Below are 21,428 nucleotides of genomic sequence, written 5' to 3'. Positions count from 1 at the left end.
GACCCACCCCTCACGCCCGGTCGTTGTTCCAGGCCTCCGCCGAAACGCAGCCCACAGACCAAACACCCCCTCCACACTCACCTACCTATCCTCCACCGGAGGCCCCAACCTTCTCCGCCCCTTTAGCCCTGCGACGTGCAAACAACGCAGTCTCCCATTGGGCAGCGGGTTTCCTACGCGGCTCTCCCATTGGTGGATTGGAAAAGGCTTGATTCTTCCCGGTGGCCCCTTTCTCCTGCCAAGCGACGGGCAGCCGAGATGGCGGCAGCGGCTGGCGGGGCGTCGCGGTGTTGCGGGGCCACCAGTTTCCAGCGGAAGGCCGCGGCCGGCAGCCGCTTGGCCGCTGTGGCGGGCACCCGGCCCTCCGTTCGCCACGGGCAGCTGCTGCTCTCCAGCGGGCTCCCCTCCCTGGACTGTGTGCTAGGTTGGTGGGAAGTGGGACTTGGGACCTGGCTGCTGCCAACCCCTCCGTCAGCCCGGCGGCCCTGTCTGTCGTTTACCTTCCGCAGTCCCGCAGCTACTCCCGCAGGCTTTTCTTTCCTCCCCACGGTTCCTGAGATTGGGGGGAGAAGGGAGGGGGGGGAGGAAGGGGAAGAGGATGTGGCAAAGCAGAATCTGTTTCCCGCCTTGAGCCCCCCGCCCTGTGTGAGAAGGGGCAGGAGAGTGAGCCCGCTTCCCAGCCTGCTGCTGGGGCATAAGATTGCCATTTACCGCTCATATAAATCGGTTTAAGCAACCTTTCTAGAGAGAAAAGGTACTCTGTAACTTAGTAACACATTCCTGTCTATTTCAGACTAAGGGATCTGAAGCTGTCGGTTTTGAAAAACGTGCCTGTCTGTTTCAGACTAAGTAAGGGGCCTGAACTTTCCAGTTTTGGAAAACGCTTGCTGAATCAACTCCTAGTTGCATGTGGTGTAGTTCTTGGTGGTTCAGAATTTTTAGGCATTTTTAGGATGTGTTTGACTGTAAAGCTGGTTTCTCAGTATGTCTTTTCCATGTTGCTCACCACTGCTACATCATTATAAATGCCCTGTTTAGATAAATTACACTGGTGTGATGCTGTTCTTACTGTCTGTGAATCTGCTTTTGCCTGCTGTCAGTGTCAAGATGCTAGATAGTTCCTTGGACTGATCTGTTGTTGCAATCTGTGGCATGAAGTAGTACTCCTTACCTGGATTGAGAACTAATTAACTTCACCGGTATAAACAGGTTGTTTTATCTGTATATGCTAGGGCTGAGTGACCCTCTTACTACTGACACAGCTACAGTACTTTTTCAGTGTATATAGATGGGACTACTTTTAGATGAGGAAAGTCTGACTTTAGCTTTGGTCATTCGTCCTTGGAGGAGTACATGGATGTCCTGGTTTCAGGAGTGGTTCACTTTTCTTTCTAAGGATATCCTAAGGAGTAATGACAAATACAAAAGTTATATCCATTTTATAAATAAGTTTTTGCAGCCTTTATATCTTACAGAGAATTATACTAATTTATCTTTTGTGTGTATGTGTCTGGTAGGGAACACCTGCACTTTCAACAGGGATTGGCATCTTTGTAGAGAAAGCTCAGAGGGAGAGCTTTTAAGACAGAAATATTTCATTAAGTGAGTGTGATTTTTTTAAAAAACCTTTAATTGCATAAATGCAAGATCTGCATTGAATATTCCAGTTGTTGTTCATATTCCCTTTTATAAACAGTGGATTTTGCACAGCATAGGTCAGACGATGTACACAGCTTCCATAGTAACAGGCTCCTAAATGTCCAGGCACTTGCTAACATAATTTTTAGTTGTTTTGGTTCACATTTGTATGGGTTTGTATACAAATCCTTTACATATGGTCTGGTCTGGAAACTGGGGAGACGTGTTTCAGTAAACTTGGGATCCCTTCTAAAGTACCTCTTCCTCATGTTTTAAATATTCACTGATTTCCTGACCTTAACAAGTTTAACACTTTAACGTCAGGAAAGTTGTTCAATGCTGGCAATGTCATTGGGTTGTGGCATTTTTGAAAAACTGGAAAACCTGAGAAGCCAGAAAATTTGCTGAGTGGGTAAGGCCACAAAAGACTGTGCAAAAATGCTGAACTACAATAAAATTCCTGTTGATACCAGGTATTAGGCATTGTTACAGACAGACCGCCCAGCTGGGTGGACCTGTACAGAATCATTGATTTTGGAGGCTGGAGAGGGACCTCAGGCATTCAACTACAGCAACCTTAAAGCTAGCTCAACACTGAATTCAGAGTTGGTTGTTCAGGGCTTTGTAGAGCTGAGTCTTGAACACCTGCAGTGGCAGAGAGGCTTGATTATCTTTGTGGGGAATTTCCTGTTTCCTTATATCCACTTTGAAATTCTCCTGGTTTGTTACAGTATTGTTGATAGCTAGCTCTTCTTAATAAATGCATTTCCTTCCAAAAAGAAGTGGTAGATAAGTGCTGGATTTCAAATGCCATGTTCCCATCTCTAGACTTTATCTTCAAATTCACTTTCAAGATTTATAGGCCATATGCTCTGTAATGAGCTGTAACTATTGCGTAATATAACCATCACATGCTTGGTACCAAATGTTTTGTTTCAAGGTGCTTAAAAAAAGGTTACAGATACCGTTTGAAAACAATGGGTTCTCAACTTGCAAAGGCTGTTGTGTTTTTATCTCTGAGATCTTAAATCTCATTGCTGTAAGTAGCAGTGCAGAAAGTTACAAGTCTTACATAGTTGTTCATATGTACTATTCCCTTAGATACTAACAAAGAAAAATTACACTAGCAAGGTTAGAAAGAATTACAAGTTCACACGTTTTCTTAGAAAACATGAAGATTTTACATTTTGCTTTTGATTCTATCAGCATTCCTGCTTATTTTTTTAATGTTGTCTTGTTTTTGCTTAATTTACTATTATTATTGTTCATTGTAATATGAATGTGTAACCATGGTAACTGCAATAGTTTTACATTCCATCTAATAGAGTACATTTGTTCAGGCTGTTCACTGCACCTGATAATGTAAAGCCAATCCTCTGACCTGACTTTGCCTTTAGCAGTCAGGGTATGCATGTTCCAGCTCTGGCTTGTAGAAAGAGGCAGTACAACTGATGATCTGAAAATACAGCTTGTGAGAATTTTGACTGCAGTAATACACAGTTTGACAAATTCCCTCTTGTGCAAGCAATTTAAAAGCAGAAGAGACACAACTTCTGTGGTGGCTGCAAGTGAGCTTTTATAACCAAGGTTTTAAGACCTTATTGCCATGAGGTAGTATGTTACTTATGGCTGTTTTGATCATCTTTTCCGTGTCAAGCCATGATTGGTAAAATTTCGTAATTTTGAGCTATTTTTTTCTATGTGCTGTATAAAATATATGCTGATTTTAAGCACATTGTTAGTGAGCCATGCATTCTGTCTCCTTGAACAATTGAATGTGGTGAATATTGGAAGCATACTTTGTATCAAGCATCTGCATGATTTCTGATTTTGTTCTTTTTTTCTCCTCCTTGCCCCTGTGGTACGTCTTTGTACTTGGGGCCATTTGCGTTTATCTCCCAAGCAAATAAAATGAAACAGAAAGTAGTGGATTAGAGCATGGGGATTTAATGAGTGATTCTCACACAAGGATAACAGTGCTTCTAGTTGGTTTTGGGTTGTTTTTTTTCAAATATGTAGGAAATGCTTGATTACTTGATCAGCTTGCCATAAACGTTGAGGCTTTTGTACATCTTGACTCTGGAGCATAGCTTAAAAACCTTGTGATGTGTTGAACTACAGCTATGAAATTGGTAGCTGACTAAAATTTTGTACTGCTCAAATTGTGGTACATCATGACAAAAGGATTGTTATGGTTTTAATTCAGGTGTTATGCAATAATATTAGCACTTTTTGACCTAGGGGAGAAAAATTTGCTTTTTCTCTTCCTTCTGGGTGCATATCAACATTTGTAATACCACCGGCAGAGCTAAAGATCAAGAAGTTGATCCAATCCCCATTGGAATCAATTTCAGGTGAATTTAATCAGCTATTAAATTGGTAGACTGAATTATCCTGTTCACTACAGTCTACCTATGCAGTCCGGAATTGACTTCTTTTATCAAGAGCTTTGGATATTGTGCTGATGTGATTCCATTTGCTCCTAACTTGCTCTTAAAGCAGTATGTAATTGCAGAAGACACATTGCAGTTTCCTTCATGCAAAGCACTGCAATAGGCTAGTTGCATAGGGCCATCTGAACAGTTCAGGAATTTTTAGCTTTCATATTAGTCTTATGTGATTGTTCAACAAAATATTTGTAATCTGATTTCAAGTTATTCCACTATTTTCAGTCTTGGAATTTGGATTATAAATCTGTTTACTCTTAATCTAAAATAAAATATGAATTCTTCTTTCACTGTCTTTATAAAAATTCCTTCTTGAGACAACCATTTAAACCACTGTTATATATTTCTGCTTGCTGTCTCTTTGAGAAAGAAATAAAGCAATCAGGATGGGAGTTCATAGCTGATTTTTTATTTTTTTTTCCTGGTCCTTCCTGTTGAGATCAATGGAATAAGAATCTATGCATTAACACATACTGGGAGTATTCTGTCTATTAGTCAGTCAGTCATCTGTGCTGGGACATAAGCATCTATTCTAATTGTTTAAACAAAAAGAAAAATAGTAGTGGCCATGTATAAATCTGTCAAACTGTATTTTTATTTTTGAACAAATATTTCAATCAACTGCATTCGTAAAGTTGTTTTTATGTCCAAGACATATTGCAAGAGACTTTAGCAGTCTGTTTTTTTTCAGATGGGTGTTAAAATGTTCATGATCTGTCTGTCCAGGTTCCACTGGTTGAAATCCTACCTGCCTTACTGCCATGCCAGTAATAAGATAAAAAACAGTGGAGCCAAGATTTTAACTCATTGACGTGGCTGGTAATTTTCTAGCCCATTATTAGGTCTCTTTACATACACAGTCCTTGGTACAGAAGAATATCACTTGGTAGTGATAATATGGATTTAACTGGAGCCCCAACCAAAGCCTTAGCCAAATCCCACCAAATCTTTCCCTCCAGATGTGTTCACAGGAAAATTCTGCTGTGCGCTGCTCCTGTCCCAGTGGCAGTGGTGGTGCCGGGGTGGGAAGTGGGTCCTGAGCCCATAGGGTACATGACCACAGTTGGTCCCTGGTCAGAATGGCCCAGAGTGTGAAGGAGCCACTGGGGCAACCATTCTGAGCTGCTGCTCCTCAGAGAGAGCTCTTGCAGCCGGGGGGGCTCTCCCTGGGGTTGGGAGCTTCTTGAGGGGAGAGCCTTCGCTGTGGAGGTGAGTGATGGTGGACATTGGGTCGTTGGATATAGACTATAAGAGTCTATAACAGTGTAGTGGCGAATCCCGAACCTGTAGCTGATGTAGGAGGTGGCTGGTCTCTTCTTCAAGCAACAAGTGATAGGGCAAGAGGTAACAGCCTCAAGGTGTGCCGGGGCAGGGGGGGAGGGGTTGGACTGGATATTAGGAAAAATTTCTTCCCCCAGAGGGTGATCAGGCATTGGAACAGCATGCCCAGGGCAGTGGTGGAATCACTGTCCGTGAAGTGTTCAAAGCCGTGTAAACAAGGCCCTTAGTGGTTTAGTGGTGGACTTGGCAGTGCTGGAATGGTTGGACGTGATGATCTGAGGGGTCTTTTTCCAACTCAGTTGATTCTATGGTTACTCACTTGAGTCATCCAAGTAAAAATTTGCTGGCTCAGACCATACATCATTACTGTAGTACTTGAGCATAGTTGCATGGAGCTCTGCTGGATCTTTTAACCACAGTGATGATAGTAAGTATATTGTGAAAGTAATTGTAATGTCTAATATGTAATTACATGTAGCGTATAATTATTTCATAATAGAGAATTGTAGGAAGTATTGCAAAGGTAATTAAAATGTTGTTCACTTTTATATTTTTAAATTCCCAGTTATCACCTTTCTTTGACTTACAAACTAAGAAAACTTAATTGTTCTCTAACATGCTATTAAAATGTAGTCTTACTTTATCTTCATTTTATTTTGTTTCCAGGTGGAGGCATAGCTGTTGGAACCCTTCTTCTTATTGGTTAGTATAGAATATATAGATAAGCCATATTCTGATGTGTTTTGTGCTTTTTAATGTATTTTAGTTAACCTATCTTTTCATTGTTTTTTAAACTTGGACTTTTAGGAAAGTGTAACTTTCGGCCCACTTCACTTTGGATAGCCTTCAAAGTGGACTAGTGTCTATTTCAAGAATTACTTGAAGTGGATCAAACACTTTCAGGCAGTTTTGACTCCTCAAGGAGAATACTGCAGTATTCTTTTTGAAAGCAGGGCATTTAGCAAATTTCAGGAAAATTTTCAAATTATTTAATATTTTCTAAGGTCCCTGATTTCCTGTAAGCTTCAGACTGTGTATCATCTCAGAGTTGGTTGGTTGGTTTTTCAGTTTGGCTTTCTGAGGAAGCTGTGAAATACAGAATCTTTTAATCTTTTGGTTGCTGAAATCAAATAAGAGTAAGCTGTTGAAAGCCAGCTTTCTGTCAGGATGTGGATGAGGCACACTGAGATGCTTAAAGTTTACAACAGAATTCCCTTTACAGTTTACATTGAAACTGTCTGGTACCATGTCTGCATTGCAGCTGAGATGCCCAGATTTCCTTTCTATTTGAAGTGTAGCAAAGGAGAGAAGGACTGTTGTGCACATACATCTTGTCTTCATATCCCCACGTTATATACTGGACTGTACAAAAAATATTTCCCAGGCCCCTCAGTTTAAGCATTGCAGTGAAAACTACAATTGTGAAGGAAGACTAACTTCTTCCAAGTTAGTCTTGTAAGTGCTTACAATTTCAGCATATAACAATGACCATTATTGCAGAAGAGGAATTTTACGAGATACCACCTGATTTGTCACATCAGTTCATTAATCTTGGGCTTCTACTACAAAACTACTTCAAAAGGGTGCAAGGGCTGAATAATATAAATTTTAATATAAAATCATAAATTTGATTTTGGTTGGGGTTTATTTTCTGTTTTAAGTGTTTAACAGATTAATGGGTCTTATGAGAAACTTTCAAGCTTGTTACATTCCTAGCAAAAGAGGTACAGGGGAAAAAATGAAATGTTATATAGTAGAGAAACACCTGTAGTTGTGTGGCTTGTTACTTTAAAGTACTTTGATGGCTACTTTCATTTCTGCATTTTATCCATGGTTAGAGACAGGTGTTACTGTCTCGCTGAATCTTAGAAAATCTTGATTTTTACATAAGGTATATAAATCAGTGCAGATTAAGTCATTTGAATAGTTGGCTGCCAGAAAAAAATAACTGACATTAGCTAATTCCATGTGGGCCACTGTTTGTGTAAGGGCTACTGTTCAAGTTCACATTCTTTGAGAACTTTTTTTTGAAACATTTTTTGAGATACAGCAGTTCACTGTTGCTGAAAGAAGTTGTTCAAATTCTTCTCCCCATTCATGGCTGTGCAATTTTATTGTTCCTTAAGCTGACGCCAGTGCTTTTCAACTCTCAATTCTCCCAAGTTGACAGAAAACTCACCCAGTTAAAGAGTGGAAACTTTTCTGTTTAGTGACCTGAATCAGCTCACTAACATGAGATGAGTACCAGAGCCAGCACAAGGGAAAGAGGGGTTGCACAGTGAGGACTAGGAGAGAAAGTAGATGCCCTTTGTCAAGGCAGAAACTGCCAGTTAAGCTCAATTTTCCCATGAAATTTCATCCAAATTTCTGTGAATTTGGAAAAAATGATAGGTTTGTCTCTTACTGCTTTCAATGAAGATCTTTCTTTTCTAACTCAGTTTGAGAAGAGCTGCAATCTTGCTATAGACAAAGAAAGAAGAAATAAAATTAGAACCTATCATATTTTACACATCAGAGATTAGTTTTGGTTTTTCTTCCCATTACAGTATTCGCTGACCCTTTCAGTAGATGAACTGGATGACACCAAATGAACCTACTAGCTGAAAGATTGTAACTAAACAAAAGACAGTTGTTCTTCAGGTGGTATGCAAGTGGAATACTTCACCATAGGCTGTTGTGAATGTAAAAAAATGTAAATGTAAAAAAAAATCATGGTCTCAGTGGAAACTGGGCAGCATGATGGAAGAGAAAGAAATTCACATTACTAGGTTAGTGGATATCAAGTCCAGCTAAGGAAGTCCTTGAGTCCTCTGAATGGTGTGAGGCTGAGCAAGTACTTGGGTGAAGCATCACATTTGCTTGTTCAGTTCTTACTACCTCTTCCTAAATATCTGCTTTTGGCTACTGTTGAGCATCAGGTTAGATGTCTACTTGACCGGACCTTAGTGGCACCAGACAAAGTGCATGCAGTGACAGTGAGCTGTTTGTTCTAATGAAAAAGATGACAAGACTCAATGATTTGAAAATGGGAGGATATTTACCTCATTTCTCTCTTTTCCGCTCCTCTGACTGCATAGCTGGCCATACTCAGTGGTGGGGCTTAATTTACTTATCCCTTGTATTGGTTATCTGTGATCTGATATCAAACTTAGCTTCACAGAAACATGAAGGAGTTAGTTTCAGTTTTGAAAGCTATTTTGTCCCCAGATAAGACAATATATTTTGAAACATATATATATACATTATATACAAAAAGTCTTAAAGTAAGAACTATGTTTATTCATGAGACATTAAAATTTTTTAAACTAAGTTTTAAAGTTGGTGCAGATAGAATTGTTAATTACGTTGTTAGAATATCCTGTCAGTATATAAAAAAACTGTCGAGAGATTAGTCTAGGCAAGCTTAATATTATACAGGATTGAAGCTGTCAGTGATAAACCTCCTAGGAAGATCTTTTGCATTGTACTCCAACTGTTATAAAAAGGTTAAATTCTTCCCCCTTCCTTCAACATTCTCTAAGGCAAGAATAAATTGCATTACTTTTGGATTAGCTCCCTTTGCAAATTAAATGCTCATCTTCATTATTTGGCATGTTATCTTGGTTAATTTAACCAAATAATAGTAGATTCAGGGTATTAAAATATTTAACTGTTGTGTTGTGTTCTGAAGATGCAGTAAAGGCACAGGTCACTTGCTAAGACTGCAAACTATTGTTTGAAATGTAAGTACACAGTTTTTTAAAACTTATTTCATAATAACAAGTATCATGATTTTCAGTTGAACTTTATCATATATTCTTTTGACAGTGTTTTATTTATATGAGATTTAAAGAGTTGAACACATGGTAGTCTCATGCAAGTTTCTAGCTACTAGAGGAACTTGAAATTTCCTGGCTTTTGGCCATACAGCAAGAATGTTTTGGATTTTAACCAGTCCTTTAGTTGCAAAAATTAGTTGCAAAAAGTTTGGCTTATGAGAAGTGGTAAAACAAGTATTCTAACTCTGCGTGAAATTAAATTTAAAAACAAAACAGTTTGTTCGGTATGAATGTGAGGCAACTTGTTTGTTATTTTATCATAAACTGCTTCAAAGTAGCTTTCTAGAAGAATCTCCCGTTTCAAAACAAACAGTATAGATGTTGATTAAGTACACTCCTTTCCCCCTCCTCTCTCCAGTGTACTTCAACCTGTTGCATGTCTGTTTTGCCAGCCTTGGGAAGTGTTTCCAGGAGGATGTTGTTTTGTTTTTTACATATAAGCCTTGTTTATGTAATGCAATCTACTTAGTGAGTTACAGCACACTCAAATAGGTCTGTCCTACATACCTTATAAGAACCCATCCTTACATACCTTTAAGATGCTCTAGTTTTGACAAGGTCATTGATGGCTAAATGTTTTAATTATCAGTAGGAGGTTTTTTGTTGGTAGCTGAGGTCAATATTAAAGTTGTCTGGTTAAAAGCAGGTCTATACTTGTACATTCTAAGCCTTGAAGCAGTTTCAGCTACTTTAATTAGCTACTGTTATTTTTGTTAGACATGCAGATTAACCTGAACGGTAAGAGCTCTCTTCACTTGTCAATATAATCAAATTTATCTTTTTAAGGCTGAAAATTCAATCTCAGAAGAGGTACAAAACAGTGATTTGCTAAATGTAATTCTACAAAATACAAGTTACCAGAATTCACCTTCTTGAAGTATGGCCAAATGCCAAATATTGTAACTTACATGTTTGACAACTCCATTTTGGCATGTGCTAATTAAATGCAAGTGACACAAATATATCCCCTCAAGCTTAGTAAATGTGGACATTAGTAAAGTATCTTTTAAATGGAATTTCAGATTATTAAAATAATCACATCTTATAACCTGCAGCAATTCAGAGAGATGTTTCATAGCTTCAGAAAGACACACCTTAGGTCACAGTACCACACTGTAGAACTATCTGGTAAAAAAATGATCCATACTGATAGGCTATGACAGGCTTTTGGCAGCTTTAGGGCAACCTGTCTAGACTTTGTACAGGGAAAAAAAATCGGCTATCTGTACATTACATTGTTGCAGTCTTATTTTTTCCCCTTGTAGCTCTCATCATTTTAAGCAATTATGCTACAAATCGCCTCTGTAATCTTTCAAAGATCTTCATACTGTTCATTATACTGATGTTTAAAAGTTGGCTATTATAAATACTGTCTTTGCATATTTGTTGGATGGTGGGCTTTCTTTGTGACTTTTTGTTCCTTTTCAAGTTACAGTGCTTATTCTCCATCCCTCTCTTGGAGCATGAATACTTCTGTGCAGAAGGAGCAGTTATGGCTAAAAATTTTTCCTTAAGGCCATGTGTTTACATTTACATATGCATATGCAAAAATCTCACCTATAATTAGGTGAGATTTTTGTCCTTAATTTTTATATAAGTTATATATTTACTGTGCCTCACTCATATCTGCTCACTTTGTTTTCTGTGCCCTAGAGAAACTCCACTGCCTTAAAATTTTGTTTCTAATTCTGTGACCCACTGATTTGTCTGAGTAGTTGCTACAGACAGTCTGTGCACAAAAGTGTTGAGAATGTGTCTTGTGTTCAGTAGCCTGTACAGTGTAGAGGTGAAAAGAGCCATAGATAGGCACTGGTCTTTATCCATAGTTTTCAACATGGTTATATGTTGGAATTCATTGCACTGATACTGACAATACTGCTTTTTTCTTTGTGACTCTTTTATCCATGAAAGGATGCTGTTGTGGAAAGAGACCAGTGGATAATGATCACAATAAACTATTTTATTTATGTCCTTATCCATAGGATAAGAAGAGGTTTTGTCCTGGCAACAATATGCATAACTTCTAGGTAAATAATCTCTTTTCCTTGTATAGTTTTACGCTTCACTAGTTACTCACCTGCTACTTAGCTGTAGAACACTCTGTTCAAAAAGAATCAGAGAAGGCTGTGGGCTGGCGTGTGACTTGCGGTGACTGGACCCAGGAAAGAGTCTGCAGCTGCTAGAGTCTCATTTGTTTATGTGCCTGATTAGGTAGAAATAAAATTCACAATGAAGGCTGCTGACAGGACAGCTCTTCAGCATGGGGACTAAGAATAAAGATTGGGCCAGGCTTGTCTTAAGTATTTGACTGACTAAAATGCACTTAAGTGTTAGTTCCTACACATACAAAATGGATGTTCTTTTGGATGAGGGTATAATTATAAAAATAACAGTTTGAGACTTTATCCTAGCCCTTAAAATAGTAAGTCCAAGTGTTATCAGAAAACAAATACACTTCAAAGTCTTTCATTCAATTTATCCGTGAAAGTAATCAGTAAGCTACTGAAGTACCTGTGCTAAATGATTTGTTTGTTTATTTACAAGAAGAAAGTTGTACTCCTATGGTTTTGAATAGTAATGTAACTATTGAAGCCAGGCTACAATGGATGCTATCAGAAAAGCCCCATATGGGTGCACTTTAGATCTTTTGAATACCACAAAAGTTTAGTGACCTAGAAATGAATCAATAAAAGGCCATCCTCTATCTGACAAATTGAAGAACTGAGGGATTCTTACAGATGCATTGACTTTAACAATCCTAGATTCACTGTTTGTAAAGGCTTTCTGAGACACATTTAATCCTTAGAGTACTGTAGCAGACTGTAAGGTGTTTTATATTTAGATCAGTCTCCAATAGTTCATTTCCTATTTTTACTTTAATTTTACTGTTTAAAGTTTACTGAAAATCAATCTAAGAAGACCAGAGGAAATCCTAATGCTAAAATGACATGTCCGTATACAGAATGTGAATACTTTTATTTGGCTAAATTGAAAATTCCTTATTGTTTTGAAAATCATGCTTTGAAAGGGTATGGCAGTGTAAGAACCTCTGTAGTCCTGTTATATTACAAATAAGTATATTACTCAAGAAAATGAATTATAATGTTAGGTTAGTGAAAGGGTATATATCTATGTTCACTTCTACAGTTTGTTTTAACATTTCAGCGTTTCAAATAAAATTTGAGTAAAAATTCTTAATTACTATAGCCTTATTTCCTTTTAGTTCAGTTAAACAGTCAACACACAGTATGATTTCCTGTATTTATCCATGGTTTATGGAGTTTCCATGTTACATTTGACACAAAATTGAGTATGTTGTTCACTTTCTAATGAATAGTTAATATCAAAACAGTGATCCAGAAAGACTCTCTATAGTTGCACACTCAAACAATAAAATACTTGGACCAATTGAGATATTGGCTTATACTTTATTAAATGTAATTTAAGCACTGTCCGTATGCGATACAACTCAGTGTCTCTGTGCCTCAAATGGTGGATGTTTTTTTATTCACCAAGGATGGCAGCTTAGGATTCTTCCAGAGCACCTCACTAGTGTTCCTTTTCCAATTTTGTTCAAAGGAAGGGAGGTCTAACAAAATTTTCTCCCTCCACTGACAGGTGCTTCAGTGATATGATTACAAGGGAGGTTTGGTGGCTTCTTTCAGGTAGCTCAGACAATTTAAATAAATAATTAATTAATAAGTAGATAACATGCTGTTACTTTGATTTCTGGTGAGCATTTGTTCTTAAATTCAGAGCTTCATAGATGGAGGTTAGCGCATGGAAGTCAATATAACTGTGAACATTATATTACCAATTATATTGGAGTAAGCAACCAAAGCATAAGTAACTAGAGAGAGCAAATGCTTAGGGGTGTAGGAGCCATATGTATGTGTTCCTGGACTCCAGTTACAAGGGAGGATTACTCTGCTTATGTGTTTTGTTTTCCTCTTGTTGAAGCAGTTTTAGATCTTAGCAGGCTCCAAAGACTATACTTACAAAATAAGACTGTAATACTTCTTCAAAACTTCTGATAGTGCCAGTTTTACTTTTTCCTTCTGCAACAGTAGGCCTTCAGTTTTATCTGAATTGAGTCTTCTCTTCATCCTAGTCTCATACTTGGATCTACATCTTGGTTATGTCACAATGTGTGGAGTTCAATTACCAGGAAAACAGTTCTTCGGTAACACAGTTAATAGCTTTTTAAGCATGGAAGAGTAAACTGTATAAAATATTCAATTAAGAGCTCCAAGCTTTCAAGAAAATTGGAGTATGTAGTTCTGTGATGCTTTTGGAAATGAGTCTTGCTGAAATCTTAACAAGGATCCCATGCTGTTGACAGGAAGCTTTTGCCAGCACAGTACTTTCCGTGGTACTGATCTGTACCTGTTTTTCCCTAGAACATTATTTTTACAAGGTGTGTTATTGGAAGTACACAGAAGAAGGTTAGTATGGCCTGCTAGGCAGGTTAACAGTATCAAAGGTAAATTATATTAATACAATCTGAGTTCTTAAAACCCACAGACTCTACAATAAACTGGCTATATCAATGGCTAGCATTAGGAGAAAGAGTGTTGTAATTACTGTATTCCCTTTGGTTTATTTGGACATCCAGTTTTATGTAATTTCCTGTCTTAGGGACTGTGTTTTAAAGGATTTTTCTCTATCTTGAAATGTTGCTTTAGAGTGATTTCAAGTTCATTTCTTAGGTTTAATGAAAGAGAAACTTTTAAGTAAGTATTTCTCCTTACCAGCAAAGTAGGTAGTCTTGATGCAGCATCTTTAGGAATTATTTTGAAGAAGAAGAAAGATATGAACGAAACAAATCTTCCAAATTTTCAGTTTATACTGTATACTTTTTTACTGTAAAAATAAATAAAAAATAAATAAAAACTCCCAAATACTACATTTAAAAGTGAAATAAAAATTTTAAAAAGGCAGGAAATAAATACTAGTTCACCCAATATCCCATGGTGGATATCTCTGGAGAATTGTTCCTTTCCCAGAGAATTTGAAAATTTGTGGTTTGAATTTTTCTCTTGTTGATCTAAACACTGAAAGTACCATTACTTGTGCATGATATTAGGAGTGTAGCAGTACAACACTATTTTTCTGTAATTTGTTTCTGAAGTTTCCCCATTACTGTTAATGTTCTTTCTCCTGTTTGGATGTATATCGCCTTTCATTCTTTCCTCCCACTCCACTTTATTGATTCTTTTGACTCTTAAGCTCCAAAGCATACTATTCCGGTACATATCAAAGTTATATTCTTTTTTGTTTTCCTTCTTTAGTATTTTTACAAGTTTAGATATGAATAACAACTTTCTTATTTTCAGCCTTTATTATTGATTTTGTGGTTTTTAGTTTAATATTTTTTTATGTGATAGGGAGGAAATTATTTCCAAATCGCAGAAAGAAGGGATTAAGAGTCGTGTTGCTTCTGTATAAAGAAAATTCGAATTTTGTTTGCTATTTACTCATTCACTTTCACTTCCCCCATAGTTTTGAGTTATGATAATTTTAATTGTATGAGTCTGGTAATTTCTGACATTTAACATGCAACAAAGAAGACAAAGGAAATGCTGGCCTTTCTGAAGTCAGTGGGGTTTGTATTTTTATTTCAATAGTATTTTATCCACAATGTCTGTCAACAAGTACTGTCTCGCTTATTAAACTGTAAGTTTATGTGTGGTTTGAATGTTTTAATGGTTTTGCTTTGCTTACCTTTCAAATATGGTGTTGCAGATTGTCTGGTTTTTCAATGTATCCATTTGTTTTGCCTATTTTTATAGTTTTCAGTTTTGAAATGCAGGTGTAAGGATGTCTCTATAAGAAATTATACCTTTCTATAGCTTTAACAGGCCAAATACAATTAAATTTTGAAAAGCATTAATTAGTAACTGCTTTAAGCAAGTTGATTAATATTTTAAGCATTAAGAATGTAAATATTAACATGGTTCTCCTAAATTAACAAACTCCATTCCCATTAAGCCTGATCTTAGTTGATAGTTATGGGAAAACTTACTACGAAGACATTGCTGTAACCCACCCATGTCTTAGAATCCAATACTTGATTGGATATGTGAGATGATATTGAAAAATGAGGAATATACTATTATCAGTCATTATTTTTTAAAGTTTTGCAATCATATTTTACCTGTTATCTCAGTTGTACATTATATACTTTAGGAGGTAGACCAACAGAGGGCTTTAAAAGTGTTATGAAAATGGAGATGGGCGATTTATCTAACAAAAAAAAAAAAAAACAGAAAAATAACCAGAAATAAAATCCAACTGTTCTTGTTTTCACAGAGGAAGATAAATATGGTCTTTACTCCAATTTGTTGTTCAAGTATTTTCTCGCAGAGGGAGTTGTCTGTGGACATGACTTGTTTGTTGCTTCTGCTAAAGAGCATCCTGACAACGTCTTAAAGGTAAAAGAACACTCACAAATTTTTACAAGTAAAGTTGTAATCTCTTGATGACTTGAAATGCATTTTAAAGTTCATAAATGGTTTAGAAAGAAATTAATTAATCTTGGTGATTCATAAGAACCCGACAGACTGGATTAGTTGAATGGTTTGAGTAAACCCCACAGTGTACAGTTTCCACCTGCGTATCAGGAAGAGTAGTTAAGCCGCTTCCAGTATATTGTGGTAGAAACTGTACAATTTGTGTAGATATTTTTATAGTTTCCCATAGAAAATAAAAATATAATTTAACCTCTTTATGACTTCCTTTACACATACTTTTCATTCTGTCTTTTTTCTAATAGGAAAAATGGCCAGTTTTGGATAGGTTATACAGAAAGGTTCCTTTCAGACTTAAGCTTGCTTCTAAGCAAACACTGATAGTTTCTATTATCAGGAAACTGTATAAGGGGAAAAGCCTAATCAGCAATGAAAAAAATGCTGAAGTGTGAGGATAATCTTACCAAATGCCATTAAATATTTTGTGTCTCTCTAATGCTGCTTTTTTCTAATATCAAAAGTAACATATAATTTACTGATTTCTTCTGCGTCAAGTGAAGTTTGGCTGTTTCCTTAAGAGTGTTCAGAGACTATTTCTGGACAAAATTATTACTTTTTTCCTACCTTGTGATGGCATATTTTATGCCTAATCTATTCAATACTGTCTTCAGTATTCAGGAAAAAGTATGTTCTTAATGAAGTTGCATGATTGTGGTTACGAAAGATCTTAAGATGTTTTTAATGAACTTGAGCCTCAAGAGGGTTTATTTAGGGGTGAAATATTTATAATTTGTTCTTGTGGTTTAGAATATAGCATGAACAACTAGATTAAAATTTTAGTTTGAAGTAGAATAGAACATGCTATATTTTTAAATAATATTTATTTTTTAAAAACTGATGATTAAGGCATTGACCGTACAATATATGATTACTGCAGTTGTTCTTCTCATAAAATTTAAATCATTCAAATTAATGTTTTCATTGCATTGCACTAAAACTGCTTAAAATAGAGCAGCTAGCATACATTTTATTCTTTCACCTTTGAATCAGTCGTTCATAGCATGTTAGATTTTTCCTAGCTCTGGTTCTTATACTTTTGCAGGCCAACCAACAGACATTGTTACTGCATCTCTCCTTCTTGTACCAGTTTGAGCTTGTAGTCATTCTGACTTACTGAGCTCTGAAGTCTTAATTTGCAATAAGTTTTCCTTCTAACTTTTCAGGGGTAGATACTAGGTAATAATACTGCATTCCTCTGGTGTAACTTCATAGTGGTGTTACTATAAAGGATTATAAATGGAAGGACAATATTACTACAGGAAAGCTGAAGAAAACAATTTTGTTTTCTTCCTCTATTTGTGTGTTTATGTATATCCAACAGGATTCTTGTCTGTGCTTTTCTGCTGTTACTGTGACTATTCAACACTTCCTTTGCTTAACAGACAAGACACAGTAGAGTTGATTTTTCTGGTTTCTGTTGCTGTCTGAAATTGCTTCAGTGAAATAACCCTGTAATATGCTAGGCATCAATCTAAAAAATTACACTGGGAAAGCTTAGGCACTTCTTGAAATGCCAATATGTGTTACCTAAAATACATTATTGCCTCACTTAGAAAAAGGGTGTTGTTGGCCACAGTTAGGTCTCCAGATCACAAAAGTGGAGGAGTTTTCCCTACAACTGCTTCACTTGGCTTTTTTAAAAGAGAGAACCTTCAGGTATTTCAGGAAGTCCTTGACTGTCATAAAAATGAAGTTTTGGGGATTTGGATGTCTCCATCAGATCAGAATTTTAGTATAACATATCTGACCATTGACTAACATTGCATTTTATTTAATGAGACTGTATTTTTTACTGAAAAGGCAATGTAAATAATGGTACATGTCAACCTGAATTATACACTTTATGCTTGGGTTTTATTTTATAAAATTCAAGTATGGATTCAATATATTCCTGTCGTGGTTTAAACCCAGTCAGGTAATTCGTTCGCTCACTTCCCCCCCTTTTCTTGCCCTCCCCCTGCTCTCAGAAGGACGGAGAGGAAAATCGAAAAGAATGCAACTCCCACAGGTTGAGATAAGAACAGTTTAGTAACTAAGGTATAACACAAATCACTACTGCTACCACCAATGATAATAATGATAAAGGAAATAACAAGGGAAGAGAATACAACATCTCACCACCAGCCAACCGATAACTCGCCCCCCCAGCCCGACCAAGCTCTGACCGATACCTCCTCCAACCCTGCAGACTCCCAGCCCTTCCGGCTAACTCCCAGTTACATCCTGGGCATGACGTGCTGTGGTATGGAATACTTCTTTGGTCAGTTTGGGTCAGGTGTCCTGTCTCTGCTTCCTCCCAGCTTCCCCTCCTCCCTGGCAGAGCATGAGGCTCACAAAGTCCTTGGCCAAACCAAAACATCGCTTGTTATCAGCTCCGTTCCCGAGCTGAAAGTCAAAACATTGCACTGCACCAGCTACCAAGAAGGGGAAAAATGACTGCTACTGCTGAACCCAGGACATTATCCACCCCTTATTCCATACCATTCACGTCAGGCTCAGATCCCACATTTTCAATATACCATCACTCTTATCTCAGTGCATGGACCAGTCCCTATAAAGCTGCTGAGTCCATCTGGTCCATGATGTCAGGCTCCATCTCTTGTAACAGTCTTCCAGAGCAGGAGAGACTGTGTGCAGTGTTCACACTCGTGAATAACCTGGGCAATATTGTCCATTGCTAAGTCCACCCCTCGATCATGAGTCCATCTCTGTGTGCATCTCTGCTCTGATGGCCTGAAGTGCATTGGGCCCACCAGGCTCAAAATAATTCACTGTCCCCTTAAGCAGTTTCTGCAGCTTGTTGCTGGGGACTCCATACAGCTGCCTTCCATCTCCGATGCTTCCAAAGCACTGGAGGGGCCCAGTGGACTAGATACTTGCCCATACTGTCCCACATACCCTGCCACTCATCACTGTCCAGCCTTGGAGAAAACCTCTTGGTCCCCCTATATCCTCGTCTAACCCCAGACAAGACCCAGACCTGACTCTGCTTAACTTTTGAGATCAGACAAAATGGTTTTGGGTAGAACACAGTCTGTGTGTGTGCCAACATGCTGATCCCCATCACAATCAGCAGGCAGGTCCCAAGGATGCCCAAAGGCCATTCAAAACCTTCAGAACTCTCAAACGATGCTGCTGTACTTGTCACTGGGGCTGGTGCAGCTGCTGTGCTTGCCGGCTCTCCCACCGCCAGCTTCTCTTTTCCCGAGTCCAGCCCTTCCTCCTCTGCCTTGCTGGGAAATGCTGCGTGGTCTCCTGCATCCTCCTGGGGCTCGGCGGGCGGCTTCCGGGAAACGCTCTCGGCCGTCGCGGGGCTGGGCTCGGCCGCGGGGCTCGGCTCCTCCGCGGGGCTCGGCTCCTCCGCGAGGCTCGGCTCCTCCGCGGGGCTCGGCTCCTCCGCCGCCTTCTCCCGCTGCTCGGCAGCCGCCTCCTTCCTCTCCTCGACCGCCCCGGCCTCCTCCACCGGCAGCCGTCCCCTCGCGGCCTCCGGCCCCGCTCCCGCCGCCGCTTGGTCCCCGGGGCCGCTCTCCCGGGCCGCTTCGGCTGCCGCCGGCTCCCGAGGCCGCTCCCCCTCAGCTCCCCGCAGCCTCACGAAGATGGAGAGTAGGGTGAGGGCCAGGGCGGTGAGGAGCAGCCGGACGGCCAGGTACAAGTCCAAGGCCACGTCCGTCCCGCCCTGCTGCTGGAGCCCGCCCGTATTACAAGCCATTGCCATAAAGCACAGTGAGACAAGAACCTTAGCCCAGGCCCCATACTTGATAAACACTAACACAGCAAATACCGGCTCTACGTAAGTTACAACATTCTGAAGCTGTGAGATCAAGCGAAACAACTCTGAGAGCCAATAAATCAGCATTGTGACGAGTGACTATTAATTCGGTCAGATCTGTTGTTATCTCAACCCTTCGTGCCCCACGTTGGGCGCCAAAAAGAACTGTCGTGGTTTAAACCCAGTCAGGTAATTCGTTCGCTCACTTCCCCCCCTTTTCTTGCCCTCCCCCTGCTCTCAGAAGGACGGAGAGGAAAATCGAAAAGAATGCAACTCCCACAGGTTGAGATAAGAACAGTTTAGTAACTAAGGTATAACACAGATCACTACTGCTACCACCAATGATAATAATGATAAAGGAAATAACAAGGGAAGAGAATACAACATCTCACCACCAGCCAACCGATAACTCGCCCCCCCAGCCCGACCAAGCTCTGACCGATACCTCCTCCAACCCTGCAGACTCCCAGCCCTTCCGGCTAACTCCCAGTTACATCCTGGGCATGACGTGCTGTGGTATGGAATACTTCTTTGGTCAGTTTGGGTCAGGTGTCCTGTCTCTGCTTCCTCCCAGCTTCCCCTCCTCCCTGGCAGAGCATGAGGCTCACAAAGTCCTTGGCCAAACCAAAACATCGCTTGTTATCAGCTCCGTTCCCGAGCTGAAAGTCAAAACATTGCACTGCACCAGCTACCAAGAAGGGGAAAAATGACTGCTACTGCTGAACCCAGGACAATTCCATAACTAGTATTCTAATTAATAGGTGTTTTATGTAAAGGCAGTTCATTAACTGCCTTATGTCCATATTGTGTGGTCAGTCTATCTATACATTCAGTTCTTTGCTAAGATGACATAATTGCCCTATTCTAATTCTGTGGTGTGATTGGAAGTTTCTTGAACCTATAAACAAGACAAATATTGCTGGTAGTAAGAAGGGAAAAAGACATTCTTAGAGACCATAATTATCTTGAAATTGTGTATAACTAGAAGACAAGCAGAGGATAAAATGCCCTGATCAGCTGCCTAAGATGTATTATATTACCACCCACCAATTTATCCATCATCCTTTGAAAACATATTCATACCTTTTGTAGTCAAAGCTTCTTCGGGAAACTGGCATTAAGACATAATGCTGAAAAATTATACACCTCTGGTAAAACTTACTGAGCTATACATACTGGGTTTTAAAAAGTATTTTAAACATTTGAGAGCATTTCTGTTCAATTTATGTTCTTCAACAAAAGGCAATGTTTTACTGTAAGGGCATAAATACTGGGAATAGTATATAATGTAAGAAACAGTATGGTATACTTCCGTGATTGCTCATAAAATAGAACTGATTGCATTGGTAAATGGAAAACTAATATAATAATAAAATAACAGAGGGAAACATGTCTTAACATTCAGTTTTCAGTACCATACCTTATTAAGCTTAGACCACAAATTATGATAGACTGTTAAGTGCTCAAGCTTAAAACCAAAGAGAAATTAGTAAAGTAGATAATTTTTTTCTCGTATCATATTTCCTTAACTTCACTGCATTTAGTGACTATACTTTTTTTTATAATTAGCACTCTAAAGTTAATGACAGCTATTTTGAAGTAGCACATAGTGTATGTGTTTGAGAACGTACGGATTTAAGTATATGTTTACAGTTATTACAAAGGAAATCTTAAACACTGTTATGCTTTTTGCAAGAAACAGCAAACAAGGGAGTTGAATGTTTCCTTGAACTGTAGCCAAAATTAGAACAGGCTTGCATCCACTTTAAGTTAGGCTGGGTATCAGAGTGACTTCTGGAAGCCATAAAAACACAGTAACTGTAACAGCTTAGTTCTTCACACCTCTTCTCCTTGCTAGTGCCAAAGAATGGTTCCAGTCTTAATAATTAAAAAATAAATAAATCTTTGTGATGGCTGCATTTCCGTATTTCTCACATTTTCTGCT

General features: G+C 38.7%; 1 protein-coding gene across 10 annotated transcripts in view; it reads left to right on the top strand.

Annotated features, from left to right (window-relative positions):
- The first annotated feature begins 234 nt into the window (after positions 1-234).
- The window catches only part of ELP4 (elongator acetyltransferase complex subunit 4), a 146,591-nt gene continuing 125,397 nt past the window's right edge, over positions 235-21,428 (top strand). For 9 of the 10 annotated variants that reach the window (XM_062620330.1, XM_062620329.1, XM_062620332.1 and 6 more), the window contains exons 1-3: positions 235-424; positions 6,033-6,068; positions 15,497-15,618. In XM_062620330.1, the coding sequence (XP_062476314.1) occupies positions 259-424; positions 6,033-6,068; positions 15,497-15,618 (324 nt within the window). In that variant the 5' untranslated portion in view covers positions 235-258. The remainder of the gene's footprint in view (positions 425-6,032; positions 6,069-15,496; positions 15,619-21,428) is intronic. The other variant, XM_062620324.1, reaches the window with a different exon arrangement.

This window comes from Pezoporus occidentalis, unplaced genomic scaffold (genome assembly GCF_034315485.1).
Source record: "Pezoporus occidentalis ecotype Australia unplaced genomic scaffold, CSIRO_AGI_Poc_V1 ctg22, whole genome shotgun sequence".
Classification (NCBI taxonomy): Eukaryota; Metazoa; Chordata; class Aves; order Psittaciformes; family Psittacidae; genus Pezoporus; species Pezoporus occidentalis.
The sequence above is the reverse complement of the archived record's forward strand: the minus strand, read 5'-3'. Positions and strand labels throughout refer to the sequence as shown.